Genomic DNA, 16,360 nt, shown 5'->3' with positions numbered 1-16,360 from the left:
GCAAGTCTTTGACCAGAGTGAAGGATAGGCTGCATTGGACCACACGGGGGGAACCCTGGTAAAAAGAAAATTTGGTCAGATATTCGTCAATCTTCATCCTCCTCAATACTTGTATGAACTATTCAATTCAGCATGAAATCATTTTTCCATCCTGCAACATTCCTGTTCACAAGAGTCCATTACTTAAGAGTAAGAATCTGGTATTAAGTTTGTCCCCATCAGCATCAGAAAAGTAAACAATAGATCAACTTGACTCACTCAATGTTGTACCCAATCCAAATCTCCAAAGGTTAAGATTCTTTGTGGATTGCATTTTGCATTATAATGTACATTAGCATTTAAAATGATAAAGAAATCCACGAAACAAAACGTTTTGTTCTTAAAGGGTTTGAATTGGGTACAACATTGAGTTACAGCAGCTGATTTGGCCTATTTTCCCACAAAACGTAGTTTAAAAATTGACACTTTTTTGACCTTGATGGGGGACTAGGCCATTTTGGGTTCATCTTTTACCTTACCATCCAGCACATGTATATTCATCGACACTCTGAATGGATGTACACTGACATATATCACCGATAAGAAAGCTCCCTCCCTCGATATTAACAACCACAAAAAGCCTACAAAATCAGCTTCCACTTTTTTCTACACTGGACGAGTGACCATGTCCTCTCATATTCATTTCCAAGATCTTGTGACCCACGACCCCTCAATCTTACCTCAAACATAGCTTTATCTGCCTTCTCCATTTCAAGAGCAGTGAGCAATTTAGAAAGGATGCTTTCAGCAAGCTTGTACACGCCTGCTTTACCGCTTCCTCCACAAGCCAAAAGGCAGTTGCACCTCCAGCACTGCATTTATCAGAGCATTAGTTTCTCAAGTCTGCAAATACCAAATTCATATTAGTTAACTATTTACTAAGACATCCGAGTCTATCTAATGACAACACTGTGTTCATAAATGCTAACACGTAAAAATAACTAGATCCAAGTTCAAAGTGATAAGGTAGTTCGGCATCTCTGATAAGCTTGTATTGTAGCAGCTTAAACATTGTATTGTGCCAGTGTAAGTTACCTTACATCTTTACTTCAGTTTGGATAGAAAGCCAGTCACATTCAGCCAGTCACAGCTTCCAAATATACCGTTTTTTCAAAAATTCTTGTGACTTGTTCATGTTCAGTAAGTCTTTACCTACACCCCACTTAGAAACCAGCTGTATCATTGCTGAATGTGGCTAGCGTAGCTAAATAAAGCTTTAATACTACTACTACCTCTACCTTTTTGCAGATACGGCGGCCATTTTGATTTCTATGATTTCAAAGAGCTACAATGTATTAAGGGATCCCCAGGGGGCAAATACATATTAAGTTGCCCCCTGAGCATCCCGTAATGTCTTTCGAAACAATAGAAATCAAAATGGCCGCCGTATCTGAAAATGGTCTATCAGACTAAGTCCACTTCAAGGCCTGGTAATAAGGCTCAGCACGAAACGATTACAGAAAAAAGGAAGCCTAATTCTACACACAATAAAGTTGCATCCAATACCGAACCAATGAAACTACAAAACGTGTTGGTGGCTAATTTACCATATACATGTAAACCCATTTCAATTATATTAGAGATTGAAAAGAGCTGGATGGTGTCTGAAATAAACCCAACTAAAGTTAAGGCTTTGGATGGTTTAGAACAAATTCACATGGGAAATGCTACGTCTTGAAACGTCTGCTCAGCTTTTAGAATCTCTGTATGGTGGCCAAGCCTACCTTGTGGCCAACACACCTTGTCAACCCAAGGGATACAAATTTTAGTAATCTGTTATATCCTCTCACCTGGAAAGCAATGTTTGCATTGTTATGCACTCCACATATTTCTGGCTCGTCAGCAATATGATCCCTGTACTCTGTGAACTCATCATATTCAGGAGGGAAATGCATACCTGGAGACACCATACAAAAAGGATTATCCACAATTCAGTGCTACATTAACCTACTATGTTCCAATATCAAGAGGTAATTTCACCTTGAAGACAGAAATTTAAGCAGAAGTTTGGGAATAAGTCTACAAACAAGTCAATTAATTTTAATCCTATAATTTGAGGCTGGTTGTCACTACTGACGCAAGCATAAGCGTTTATAGCGTTTTTCATAATTAGTAACTGAATGTGGCTTGTGCTTGAAACCAGCCTTAAGTTTGTGACCGTAAAGAGCTGGAAATAATGTTTACAATAAAATTCGCTGGCAATTTTTCAAAGAAAACGTTTTTAACAGAAAATGATTTGAAGAAACACTTACTTTCACTTCCAAATTTCAGGCCTGGCTATCTTGAATAAATGTGATGTAACATATTTAAAGAGAACTTTTGTATTATAACAATTTGGCAAATTTTTTCAAAATGGCTGTGCCGAAAAATTTGAGAGCGCAAAAAGCAATTCCAAATAAGTGCTTTTCTAATACTAATGCCATAACAAACATTGCCGTTTCGTGAAACAGTTGAGTACATCCAATCCTTCAAAATAGTACAGTTTGTCGAAAGAACTCAAACTAGTTTGAGCCTCCTTGATATCATTGCTACAAAGCTATAGTAGTGTATACTGATAGAAATGTGAAAAAGTAATTTTAAAAGGGCCTTAAGGAAAATACCCTCTCTTTTTAAAGGAGTTTTCAAAAGCCCACAATAGACCCTGCTCCAAAATGGCGGCCGAAAATTTAAATAAGTTGAAATTGTATGATTGGGGTGGAGGCCGTTTCAGAATATGTCCTTCAGTGTTAAGCCTAAGGACCTTTTAAACGGAAAATTAATTCAATTTACGTTCTCACCTAATCTAGAAAACTTGTGCCGTCTTTAAGAATCTTGGGCGAGAATAATCCTCCTAGAATGGTTGTCTGGCACCACTGATCCCAAGCATCTGTAACTCATCCTCCATAGCTGACCTGTGAAAAACAAATATATACTAAAGATGTGAATCCCTAAATTCCAGTTCTTAACCATGCAAGTAATATCTTGCTTAGTGTGCGTGATCAGTTGTTACTGAAAAATACCAATAAAGTTGTAAAACAGTCTTAAAGCTTGTCCAACTTTCTTGCGTACATTCCATACTGCAAGCAGTCTCTCACTTTTCTTTTTTCCTGTCTCGCAAGGACGCAATCCTTGCGAGGTTTTTTGACGTGTTCCACTCACATACCCTGCGAGTATCGCATTCTTATTCGACAGTCAAAGAGAAAAATAGGACTGATTGCATTTTCGTGATGCCAAGACCTACAACACTACAGTTGTCTTCTTGCCAAATATATTTCCAACAAAAAAATTGTTCCTCTATTCAAAGCAAAATGAAAATGCACCAAATGTCAGGAGCCTATTACCTGAAGCATCAATTTTCTATATGAGCCCTTTGGGTCAACCCTGTCTCGTATATTTTTATTTTTAGAAGCACATCGCAGGGGGATATTTGCAGGTGCTTGCACCATAGCCAATCATAAGAGACTTATGGTCGGCCGTTGATTACTTTGCAATGCAGCAGACCCGGAACAGGCAGATCTAAAAATAAAAAGATATGGGACAGGGTTGACTCAAAGGTATAATATGTACGGAAGCTCCGGGTAATGGGCTCCAGTTTCAACAATTTTAAAGGAAACCTCCACTAAAACAAGAATGCAACTTCAAAATATTTAACATAATGTTTACAATCAAAATTGTTCAGACGTTTTCTAATGGAATCACTTGTATCCGAAATAAATGAATTTCAAAAACCCTTGTTTTGGTTTTCAAATTTCCTGGGCGCCGCCATCTTGAATAATTGCGACGTGTTATGGTTGCTCTTTTGTATTTGTACAAAGAGCTTTTGTTTTAAAACAATAGGGCAACCATCACACGTCACAATTATTCAAGATGGCGGCGCCCGAGAAATTTAAAAACCAAAACAAGCGTTTTTGAAATTCATTTATTTTGGATACAAACGATTCCATTGGAAAACGTTCGAACAATTTTGATTGAGAGCATTATGTTAACTATTTTAAAGATATATTCCTGTTTTAGTGGAGGTTCCCTTTAAGGGAGTGTCTTATTTGAAGGATTGACCCTACAACACCGTTTCACGTAACAGAAATGTTATGGTAAGAGACGTTATAGGTTACCACTGCAACCAACGAGCAATCCTAATACACCCTTTTCTTTTGTCCTCAAACGCCTACATCAAAGCAAACTCGGTGACTCCAAGTTTTGTTGCTGGGGAATGATTACCAGACAAGGTGAAATCCTCTGAGAAGTTAATAAAATTCTCTGGAACGGATTCAGAGCAGCCTTACTATTTTCCAATTGTAAAGGTAGCAGAGAACTTTTTCAACTTTGCAGCCGAGAATTTTATCTTAGCTTGGTATTGCTAATCTTTTCCAAACAATAAAAATTGGGTGTCGCCGTGTTCATTTTTGAGATATAAGTGCTTACAGATGAGAAATAGGGTGAATTTAGGGGGCTCTTTTGTTGCTATGGTAACCTGTTACCTCATGTTTGTAACCTATCTTGTTAAGCAATTAATGGTGTTTTATGTGGTTCCATAGTATTGCTGTCACGTTAAACAGTTGTGTAGATGCAATCAATCTAAATAGTAAAGTTTTCTTAAAAGTGCTGAAACTGGTTTCGAGCCTCTTAAGGCATGTTTCACGACAAAGCAAGAACGGGACAGAACAGACAAAAATCTTCACATGCGTTTTGAAAAGAAACAGTTACCTTTCATGCGTTCTGTGAAGGAATCATGCTTGCGTTACCGCGCAGACGAGAACTCACTGTTTCTCAGCAAAAAAAATCCTTGAATCTGTTCCGTTCCATTCTTGCTCAGTGCCGTTACTGCACCTTTATGGTCAAGAATAGTTGCAACTGCCATTTTATAAAACAAACCTTTTTACCTGGACAGTGATAAAGGCGAGAGCATCCCAAAGAATCTGTTCTTCTGCTAAAGACATCTTTTAATTGTCCAGAGCACCCTCTCGATTCGAGCCATTTAACTTGCAATGTTTAATGAACATACAGTGTAACAGGAAGAACAAATCAGTTCCATTCATTGAGTCCTTTCATGGGAACAAAGGAGTCCAACAATTTGCCTTGCTCTCAACTGTGTGACCTCATAGCTCAGTTAGTAGAGCATTGCACCAGCATTGAAGATGTCGTGGGCTTGAATCCTGTTGAAGCAGCCTGCAACAACAATTGCAAAAAAATCCAAGTAACTGCGAGGATCACTTCAACATTTCGTCTATGGACCGTGTTTCGGGTGTATACATTTCTCTCATTCTCATTCAGTAAGAATAACAAGAATACACCTTATTCCAAAATCGCTGCCATTTTAGTATTCTTTTGTTTCCATGCATATTGGCCCTTATGGCCTTGTTTTCAAATGTAAAATTTCATAGAATATTTAACCTTGAACGAGGCCATAAGGGTCAATTTGCATGGAAACAAAAGAAAACTAAAATGGTGGCCATTTTGGAATAAGGTGTATAGTAGTGATAACAGCAAGTAGATCTTCGTCTAGGTTACCTGTCCAAGCAGAACTAGGCCCTGTTTGTTAAAAACCCCCGATACTTTTTTGGTGTCAATGTGTTACGATTGCCCTACTGTTCTGAATTGAGGAGCTTTTGTATAATTACAATGGGTCACTTCGAAAAATACCATAATACACTTTGTTTGTCCCCCCAGATTTTAATTAATTTATTTCCAAGACAGACTCTTTCTTACCTGTTGGAGTGTAGGCTCACGTTAAAATTGGTGACAAACCAAATTATTGAAAAAGAGAGGCTCCCAGTAGAATGTGCCAATCAAACGACCACATGACTACACCAACATCCACAAAATCTTATGGTCTAAAAATAAAACACAAACAGCAGTCATAAACATTGTAAACCAACATATTTTATTAAGGGGTCTGGAACCAAGATTAAGAAAACTGATCTTATTTTTTAAACCCTTTATGACCTACAGGAGTGATTGGTATGTTAACTCTCTCCACAATTTCAATGAAATATTAGTTAGAGAAGTATTGAGAATGAAGATTACCAGCAGCTTAAGAGGTGTGATCTTAGAATACAAGTTGCTTGGCAACAGGCAAAAGGACAACTGAAAGATCAGAGTCCTGGGCAGGAATTGAACCTACGATCTCCATAACACTGGTCAGATGCTCAACCCATTAAGCTACTACAACTCACTGGAGAGCTACAGTAGGTTGTTCATCTAGGTCCTGAATAGACAATATGTCCCACTGGTCTGTGGGCTCAACAAAGTCATGCACCTCAGTTCACACAAATACATGATATGATGGAAAGGTGTAATGCACCCGTTAGTAGGATAGGATGTGTTGCTTGGCAATGGGTGAAGGGCCAACTGAAAAATCAGAGTCAGTTGGCAGGAATTAAACCTACGACCCTCCATAACAACAGTCGGATGCTCAACCCTTTCATTGATGATTCCCATGATAGAAATGTTCATTCTCCTACCTAGTACCATAGATTTCTTTGTTGGGTAATCATGAGAAATTGACGTTGTACAATATCTAGGTCACACCTACATGAAATGATGGAAAGGTGTAATGGGCCCGTGAGAGGGCTGGAATACAAGTTGCTTGGCAACGACGAAAAGACAAGTGAAAAATCATATTTCTAGGAAGGATTCAAACCTACAACTGTTGTAACACTGGTCAGATGCTCTACCCAGGTCTAAGTCTCCAGCAACCTAGCTCTCCAGCGAGTTCTAGCAGCTCAATGGTAAAGATTCCACTTTTCTTAATCTCAGTTCCAGACCATATACTACATAAGTATAGATGTGCAAGTAGTTTTCCAACATCGTTATTGTTACTTTGAAAATGTATGTTTCGTAGCATATGAAATGCCATTAGTCTTTATAAAATGCATTGGTTTACCAAAATTATTGCTGCTGTTTGTGTTTTATTTATAATCAAGCTATGATGGCCAAAGAACAAGAGTTCACATCTTTTTGTCTCAAAAATCTTTTCTATGTCTGCATTGATCAACTGATGTAATATACCAGGAAATTTCTACACCAGTATACCAGGAAATGTATACACCAATATACCAGGAAGTGTATTTACCATAACAGAAACTTGTTGGTTTGAGTTAAACACAAAATTGAAAAACCCTTTGCTGCGAGGTTGTTCCTTATACGCTTAATTCTTACCTTGATGTTCCAATCCAGTGGACCAAACTTCTTTCTTTCCTAAATTATTGTATGGAAGAAGCAAATGCCAATAGACTAATTTTTCAGGGTTGCCACTCATCAGTAACAAAAACCATTCCCTGACTTCTCCCTGACCTCTAAGCAATTTCCACTGACCTTAAATTAGTTGAATAATCACATTTACTTCAGCTTCGTTTGAAGGCCATCAATATTTTCCCCCTTTTATTCAATCTCTTTGCGCCTTTCACAGGATTTTGTGCACAAAATCTTGTGAACTGCTTGCCAAAAATAAAATTCTCTGACTTTGACAATACAAAAGAGTTTCCCCGACCTTGAAAAATTCTGTTTTTCCCTGACCATAGCAACCCTGAAGATGCACTCATTAATGTGTCATAATACGTTACCATGGCAACAACAGAGCTGTCTGAAAACACCCTATATTTTGTCTTTCGATGCGTATATCTCAAAAACGAACTCAGTGACCACATTTTTTTTTATTGCTGGAGAGTGATTAAAATAAAACTCTTTGCAAAGTTTAAAGAACAAATTCTCTGGAGCAGACTCATAGCCACCTTCAAAACTGGAAAATGCTAAGGTGGCTCTGAATCCTCTTCAGAGAATTTTTTTTTTGAAGTTTACAGAGAGTTTCATCTTAGCCTGCTTATCACTCTTCAGCGAAAAAAAATGGGGGTCACCAAGTTTGTTTTTGAGATATAAGCACTTAAACACGAAGTAAGGGCATTTTTAGATGGTTCTTTTGTTGCCATGGTAATTAATTAAGTACATTTTGTTCAGCAATTATAGGTGTTTCTTATGGTACCATAAAATTGTCGTTAAAACAGTTTTGTAAAGTTGATCCTTCTAATAAGACATTCTGTCAAATTGTTGAAACCAGTTTCAAAAGAGGCTGAATTGTGAGTGAGCATTGACATGAGGAGAAACTGGGGGAAGGGGATCTCTGTCCTCATTTTCTTGCTCCTTCGCAACATTTTGCATCTTTTTACAGCCGGAATCGGATAAGGAGCTGGGCAAGTAGGATGGGAGGAGAGACTGGATAATCCCCTAGCCCTAACCCTAACTCTAACCCTATAGCAATCCAGAAAAAGAAATAAAAACAAAATGGAAACCAACAAACCACTATTGCTAATATTATCATAAAAAGTTCATTCTAGGCGAAACAAGCCTACAAACTGAATTCTATGCATGAACGATGCACAAATCAATAGCTTGTGCTAAAGGCAGTAAAGAGAAATGAAAAAACCACTTGGGATCATGAGCCTCTAAAACATGACGCAAATTGAAATGTTGCAATTCCTTTGGGAGCTGGCTGACTTGGTTATATTCTAACAGCAAGGAAAAATTGGATAAAAGCTCTACAAATGGTTGCCCTCTTACTTGCCAGGCTTTGTTCTTGCCAACGTAAGCAATGAAGGTACATTGATGAAAAAATGACAGGTGACAAGCATGTCAATCATTTAGGACTGATCCAAAGTAGAGATCAAGTCAAGCTAACAAGATATTTTTGCTACATGTACTGTATGTGAAGAGGATTAGTGTCTCAAGGAGTCTGTCAGCTTCTGTTTGGCATGTGTTGCGGGGGGCGCGGCCCCCCCCCCACAAACAAAAAAAAAAACACACAAAAAAAAAAACAAAAAAAAAAAAACAAAACAAAACAAAACAAAACAAAACAAAACAAAACAAAAACAAAAACAAAAACAAACTCACATATGAGTCTCGTGTTTTAGTTTCATTGGTCCTCATTTTCTTGTCCACAGGCCCCTGACCTTGACCCAATGAGATGACCTGAAACCTATGAACATAAAGCAAAACTGTTGCTTAGTAAAACTGTAATTTGAGCAAAATAAAATAAAATAAAACCAAATAAAAAAATCATTGTTTCCGACTCGTTTTGTAATTGCTATGGGCAGCAGCACCTTTCCAAGCCTGAATTTTAGACTACACCTTTCCTTAATCACATTGCAGTTTTAAGGCTCGTCACGCAAGACTCCTCCCCATACTATCCAGTGGTCACGCAATGCTACTTCTGTTACCACCAAAATCCTGCCATGTAGCGAACTTTAATAGGAGGTTGCATTTTGTAAATGCAAAAATAATAGCTTGTTAAGAGAATGGGAAGGTTGTTGCATGTTGCTTGATGTTCCAATCCAGTGGACCAAACTTCTTTCTTTCCTAAATTATTGTACGGAAGAAGCAAACGCCAATAGACTAATTTTCCAGGGTTGCCACGCATCAGTAACAAAAACCATTCCCTGACTTCTCCCTGACCTTTAAGCAATTTCCACTGACCTTACATTAGTTGAATAATCACATTTACTTCAGCTTCGTTTGAAGGCAATCAATATTTTCCCCCTTTTATTCAATCTCTTTGCGCCTGGCTATCTTGAATAAATGTGATGTAACATATTTACAGAGAATTTTTGTATTATAACAATTTGGCAAATTTATTCAAAATGGCTGTGCCGAAAAATTTGAGAGTGAAAAAAGCAATTCCAAATTTAAGTGCTTTTCTAATACTAATGCCATAACAAGCATTGCCGTTTCGTGAAACAGTTGAGTACATCCAATCCTTCAAAATAGTACAGTTTGTCGAAAGAACTCAAACTAGTTTAAGCCTCCTTGATATCATTGCTACAAAGCTATAGTAGTGTATACTGATAGAAATGTGAAAAAGTAATTTTAAAAGGGCCTTAAGAAAAATACCCTCTCTTTTTAAAGGAATTTTCAAAAGCCCACAATAGACCCTGCTCCAAAATGGCGGCCGAAAATTTAAATAAGTTGAAATTGTATGATTGGGGTGGAGGCCGTTTCAGAATATGGGCTTCAGTGTTAAGCCTAAGGACCTTTTAAACGGAAAATTAATTCAATTTACGTTCTCACCTAATCTAGAAAACTTGTGCCGTCTTTAAGAATCTTGGGCGAGAATAATCCTCCTAGAATGGTTGTCTGGCACCACTGATCCCAAGCATCTGTAACTCATCCTCCATAGGTGACCTGTGAAAAACAAATATATACTAAAGATGTGAATCCCTAAATTCCAGTTCTTAACCATGCAAGTAATATCTTGCTTAGTGTGCGTGATCAGTTGTTACTGAAAAATACCAATAAAGTTGTAAAACAGTCTTAAAGCTTGTCCAACTTTCTTGTGTACATTCCATACTGCAAGCAGTCTCTCACTTTTCTTTTTTCCTGTCTCGCAAGGACGCAATCCTTGCAAGGTTTTTTGACGTGTTCCACTCACATACCCTGCGAGTATCGCATTCTTATTCGACAGTCAAAGAGAAAAATAGGACTGATTGCATTTTCGTGATGCCAAGACCTACAACACTACAGTTGTCTTCTTGCCAAATATATTTCCAACAAAAAAATTGTTCCTCTATTCAAAGCAAAATGAAAATGCACCAAATGTCAGGAGCCTATTACCTGAAGCATCAATTTTCTATATGAGCCCTTTGGGTCAACCCTGTCTCGTATATTTTTATTTTTAGAAGCACATCGCAGGGGGATATTTGCAGGTGCTTGCACCATAGCCAATCATAAGAGACTTATGGTCGGCCGTTGATTACTTTGCAATGCAGCAGACCCGGAACAGGCAGATCTAAAAATAAAAAGATATGGGACAGGGTTGACTCAAAGGTATAATATGTACGGAAGCTCCGGGTAATGGGCTCCAGTTTCAACAATTTTAAAGGAAACCTCCACTAAAACAAGAATGCAACTTCAAAATATTTAACATAATGTTTATACTCAAAATTGTTCAAACGTTTTTTAATGGAATCGTTTGTATCTGAAATAAATGAATTTCAAAAACCCTTGTTTTGGTTTTCAAATTTCCTGGGCGCCGCCATCTTGAATAATTGTGACGTGTCATGGTTGCTCTTTTGTATTTGTACAATGAGCTTTTGTTTTAAAACAATAGGGCAACCATCACACGTCACAATTATTCAAGATGGCGGCGCCCGAGAAATTTAAAAACCAAAACAAGCGTTTTTGAAATTCATTTATTTTGGATACAAACGATTCCATTGGAAAACGTTTGAACAATTTTGATTGAGAGCATTATGTTAACTATTTTAAAGATATATTCCTGTTTTAGTGGAGGTTCCCTTTAAGGGAGTGTCTTATTTGAAGGATTGACCCTACAACACCGTTTCACGTAACAGAAATGTTATGGTATCATATGAAACACCAATTATAGCTAAAAAGACGTTATAGGTTACCACTGCAACCAGCGAGCAATCCTAATACACCCTTTTCTTTTGTCCTCAAACGCCTACATCAAAGCAAACTCGGTGACTCCAAGTTTTGTTGCTGGGGAATGATTACCAGACAAGGTGAAATCCTCTGAGAAGTTAATAAAATTCTCTGGAACGGATTCAGAGCAGCCTTACTATTTTCCAATTGTGAAGGTAGCAGAGAACTTTTTCAACTTTGCAGCCGAGAATTTTATCTTAGCTTGGTATTGCTAATCTTTTCCAAACAATAAAAATTGGGTGTCGCCGTGTTCATTTTTGAGATATAAGTGCTTACAGATGAGAAATAGGGTGTATTTAGGGGGCTCTTTTGTTGCTATGGTAACCTGTTACCTCATGTTTGTAACCTATCTTGTTAAGCAATTAATGGTGTTTTATGTGGTTCCATAGTATTGCCGTCACGTTAAACAGTTGTGTAGATGCAATCAATCTAAATAGTAAAGTTTTCTTAAAAGTGCTGAAACTGGTTTCGAGCCTCTTAAGGCGTGTTTCACGACAAAGCAAGAACGGGACAGAACAGACAAAAATCTCCAAATGTGTTTTGAAAAGAAACAGTTACCTTTCATGCGTTCTGTGAAGGAATCATGGTTGCGTTACCGCGCAGACGAGAACTCACTGTTTCTCAGCAAAAAAAATCCTTGAATCTGTTCCGTTCCATTCTTGCTCAGTGCCGTTACTGCACCTTTATGGTCAAGAATAGTTGCAACTGCCATTTTATAAAACAAACCTTTTTACCTGGACAGTGATAAAGGCGAGAGCATCCCAAAGAATCTGTTCTTCTGCTAAAGACATCTTTTAATTGTCCAGAGCACCCTCTCGATTCGAGCCATTTAACTTGCAATGTTTAATGAACATACAGTGTAACAGGAAGAACAAATCAGTTCCATTCATTGAGTCCTTTCATGGGAACAAAGGAGTCCAACAATTTGCCTTGCTCTCAACTGTGTGACCTCATAGCTCAGTTAGTAGAGCATTGCACCAGCATTGAAGATGTCGTGGGCTTGAATCCTGTTGAAGCAGCCTGCAACAACAATTGCAAAAAAATCCAAGTAACTGCGAGGATCACTTCAACATTTCGTCTATGGACCGTGTTTCGGGTGTATACATTTCTCTCATTCTCATTCAGTAAGAATAACAAGAATACACCTTATTCCAAAATCGCTGCCATTTTAGTATTCTTTTGTTTCCATGCATATTGGCCCTCATGGCCTTGTTTTCAAATGTAAAATTTCATAGAATATTTAACCTTGAACGAGGCCATAAGGGTCAATTTGCATGGAAACAAAAGAAAACTAAAATGGTGGCCATTTTGGAATAAGGTGTATAGTAGTGATAACAGCAAGTAGATCTTCGTCTAGGTTACCTGTCCAAGCAGAACTAGGCCCTGTTTGTTAAAAACCCCCGATACTTTTTTGGTGTCAATGTGTTACGGTTGCCCTACTGTTCTGAATTGAGGAGCTTTTGTATAATTACAATGGGTCACTTCGAAAAATACCATAATACACTTTGTTTGTCCCCCCAGATTTTAATTAATTTATTTCCAAGACAGACTCTTTCTTACCTGTTGGAGTGTAGGCTCACGTTAAAATTGGTGACAAACCAAATTATTGAAAAAGAGAGGCTCCCAGTAGAATGTGCCAATCAAACGATCACATGACTACACCAACATCCACAAAATCTTATGGTCTAAAAATAAAACACAAACAGCAGTCATAAACATTGTAAACCAACATATTTTATTAAGGGGTCTAAAACCAAGATAAAGAAAACTGATCTTATTTTTTAAACCCTTTATGACCTACAGGAGTGATTGGTATGTTAACTCTCTCCACAATTTCAATGAAATATTAGTTAGAGAAGTATTGAGAATGAAGATTACCAGCAGCTTAAGAGGTGTGATCTTAGAATACAAGTTGCTTGGCAACAGGCAAAAGGACAACTGAAAGATCAGAGTCCTGGGCAGGAATTGAACCTACGATCTCCATAACACTGGTCGGATGCTCTACCCATTGAGCTACTAGAACTCACTGGAGAGCTACAGTAGGTCGTTCATCTAGGTCCTGAATAGACAATATGTCCCACTGGTCTGTGGGCTCAACAAAGTCAAGCACCTCAGTTCACACAAATACATGATATGATGGAAAGGTGTAATGCGCCCGTGAGTAGGATAGGATGTGTTGCTTGGCAATGGGTGAAGGGCCAACTGAAAAATCAGAGTCAATTGGCAAGAATTAAACCTACGACCCTCCATAACAACAGTCGGATGCTCAACCCTTTCATTGATGATTCCCATGATAGAAATGTTCATTCTCCTACCTAGTAACATAGATTTCTTTGTTGGGTAATCACAAGAAATTGGTGTTGTACAATACCTAGGTCACACCTACATGAAATGATGGAAAGGTGTAATGGGCCCGTGAGAGGGCTGGAATACAAGTTGCTTGGCAACGACGAAAAGACAAGTGAAAAATCACATTTCTAGGAGGGATTCAAACCGACGACTGTTGTAACACTGGTCAGATGCTCTACCCAGGTCTAAGTCTCCAGCAACCTAGCTCTCCAGGGAGTTCTAGCAGCTCCATGGTAAAGATTCCACTTTTCTTAATCTCAGTTCCAGACCCTATACTACATAAGTATATATGTGCAAGTAGTTTTCAACCATCGTTATTGTGTATGTTTCCTAGCATATGAAATGCAGAGTCTTTATAAAATGCATTGGTTTACCAAGTTTATTGCCGCTGTTTGTGTTTTACTGGATTTATAATCAAGGTACGATGGCCAAAGAACAAGAGTTCACATCTTTTTGTCTCAAAATCTTTTCTACTTCTGCACTGATCAACTGATGTTATATACCAGGAAATTTCTACACCAGTATACCAGGAAATGTATACACCAATATACCAGGAAGAGCATTTACCATAACAGACACTTGTTGGTTTGAGTTAAACACAAAATTGAAAAACCCTTTGCTGCGAGGTTGTTCCTTATACGCTTAATTCTTACCTTGATGTTCCAATCCAGTGGACCAAACTTCTTTCTTTCCTAAATTATTGTATGGAAGAAGCAAATGCCAATAGACTAAATTTTCAGGGTTGCCACTCATCAGTAACAAAAACCATTCCCTGACTTCTCCCTGACCTCTAAGCAATTTCCACTGACCTTAAATTAGTTGAATAATCACATTTACTTCAGCTTCGTTTGAAGGCCATCAATATTTTCCCCCTTTTATTCAATCTCTTTGCACCTTTCACAGGATTTTGTGCACAAACTCTTGTGAACTGCTTGCCAAAAATAAAATTCTCTGACTTTGACAATACAAAAGATTTTCCCCAACCTTCAAAAATTTTGTTTTTCCCTGACCATAGCAACCCTGAAGATGCACTCATTTATGTGTCATAATACGTTACCATGGCAACAACAGAGCTGTCTGAAAACACCCTATATTTTGTCTTTCGATGCGTATGTCTCAAAAACGAACTCAGTGACCACATTTTTTTTATTGCTGGAGAGTGATTAAAATAAAACTCTTTGCAAAGTTTAAAGACCAAATTCTCTGGAGCAGACTCGTATTTACCTTCAAAACTGGAAAATGCTAAGGTGGCTCTGAATCCTCTTCAGAGAATTTTTTTTGAAGTTTACAGAGAGTTTCATCTTAGCCTGCTCATCACTCTTCAGCAAAAAAAAATGGGGGTCACCAAGTTTGTTTTTGAGATATAAGCACTTAAACACGAAGTAAGGGCATTTTTAGATGGTTCTTTTGTTGCCATGGTCATTTATTAAGCACATTTTGTTCAGCAATTATAGGTGTTTCTTATGGTACCATAAAATTGTCGTTAAAACAGTTTTGTAAAGTTGATCCTTCTAATAAGACATTCTGTCAAATTGTTGAAACCAGTTTCAAAAGAGGCTGAATTGTGAGTGAGCACTGACATGAGGAGAAACTGGGGGAAGGGGATCTCTGTCCTCATTTTCTTGCTCCTTCGCAACATTTTGCATCTTTTTAGAGCCGGAATCGGATAAGGAGCTGGGCAAGTAGGACGGGAGGAGAGACTGGATAATCCCCTAGCCCTAACCCTAACTCTAACCCTATAGCAATCCAGAAAAAGAAATAAAAACAAAATGGAAACCAAGAAACCACTATTGCTAATATTATCATAAAAAGTTCATTCTAGGCGAAACAAGCCGACAAACTGAATTCTATGCATGAACGATGCACAAATCAATAGCTTGTGCTAAAGGCAGTAAAGAGAAATGAAAAAACCACTTGGGATCATGAGCCTCTAAAACATGATGCAAATTGAAATGTTGCAATTCCTTTGGGAGCTGGCTGACTTGGTTGTATTCTAACAGCAAGGAAAAATTGGATAAAAGCTCTACAAATGGTTGCCCTCTTACTTGCCAGGCTTTGTTCTTGCCAACGTAAGCAATGAAGGTACATTGATGAAAAAATGACAAGTGACAAGCATGTCAATCATTTAGGACTGATCCAAAGTAGAGATCAAGTCAAGCTAACAAGATATTTTTGCTACATGTACTGTATGTGAAGAGGATTAGTGTCTCAAGGAGTCTGCCAGCTTCTGTTTGGCATGTGTTGCAGCCCCCCCCCCCCCCCTAAAAAAAAAAAAAAAAAACAAAAACAAAAAAACAAAAACAAAAGCAAAAACAAACTCACATACGAGTCTCGTGTTTTAGTTTCATTGGTCATCATTTTCTTCTCCACAGGCCCCTGACCTTGACCCAATGAGATGGCCTGAACCTATGAACATAAAGCAAAACTGTTGCTTAGTAAAACTGTAATTTGAGCAAAATAAAACAAAATAAATCCAAATAAAAAAATTATTGTTTGCGACTCGTTTTGTAATTGCTATGGGCAGCAGCACCTTTCCAAGCCTGAATTTTAGACTACACCTTTC

At 37.9% G+C, this 16,360-nt stretch overlaps 1 protein-coding gene across 9 annotated transcripts in view; it reads right to left on the bottom strand.

Annotated features, from left to right (window-relative positions):
- Positions 1 to 16,360, bottom strand: part of LOC137985159 (uncharacterized) — a 49,819-nt gene that overhangs the window by 2,920 nt on the left and 30,539 nt on the right. The window contains exons 5-18 of one of the 9 annotated variants that reach the window (XM_068832666.1): positions 16,120 to 16,203; positions 14,451 to 14,489; positions 13,009 to 13,133; positions 12,183 to 12,468; positions 10,618 to 10,792; positions 10,075 to 10,188; positions 8,902 to 8,986; positions 7,177 to 7,215; positions 5,725 to 5,849; positions 4,899 to 5,184; positions 2,817 to 2,930; positions 1,830 to 1,936; positions 720 to 882; positions 1 to 55 (exon numbers count right to left, since the gene is read on the bottom strand). The exon at positions 1 to 55 is cut by the window's left edge and continues 20 nt beyond it. In XM_068832666.1, coding sequence (XP_068688767.1) covers positions 1 to 55; positions 720 to 857 — 193 coding nt within the window. In that variant the 5' untranslated portion in view covers positions 858 to 882; positions 1,830 to 1,936; positions 2,817 to 2,930; ... (8 more) ...; positions 14,451 to 14,489; positions 16,120 to 16,203. Of the gene's footprint in view, positions 56 to 719; positions 883 to 1,829; positions 1,937 to 2,816; positions 2,931 to 3,359; positions 3,535 to 4,898; positions 5,185 to 5,724; positions 5,850 to 7,176; positions 7,216 to 8,901; positions 9,577 to 10,074; positions 10,189 to 10,617; positions 10,793 to 12,182; positions 12,469 to 13,008; positions 13,134 to 14,450; positions 14,490 to 16,119; positions 16,204 to 16,360 lie in introns of those variants that run through there. The other 8 variants (XM_068832667.1, XM_068832665.1, XM_068832668.1 and 5 more) reach the window with 8 other exon arrangements.

Source organism: Montipora foliosa, chromosome 14 (assembly GCF_036669935.1).
Source record: "Montipora foliosa isolate CH-2021 chromosome 14, ASM3666993v2, whole genome shotgun sequence".
NCBI lineage: Eukaryota > Metazoa > Cnidaria > Anthozoa > Scleractinia > Acroporidae > Montipora > Montipora foliosa.
This window is presented reverse-complemented; position numbering and strand designations above follow the sequence as displayed.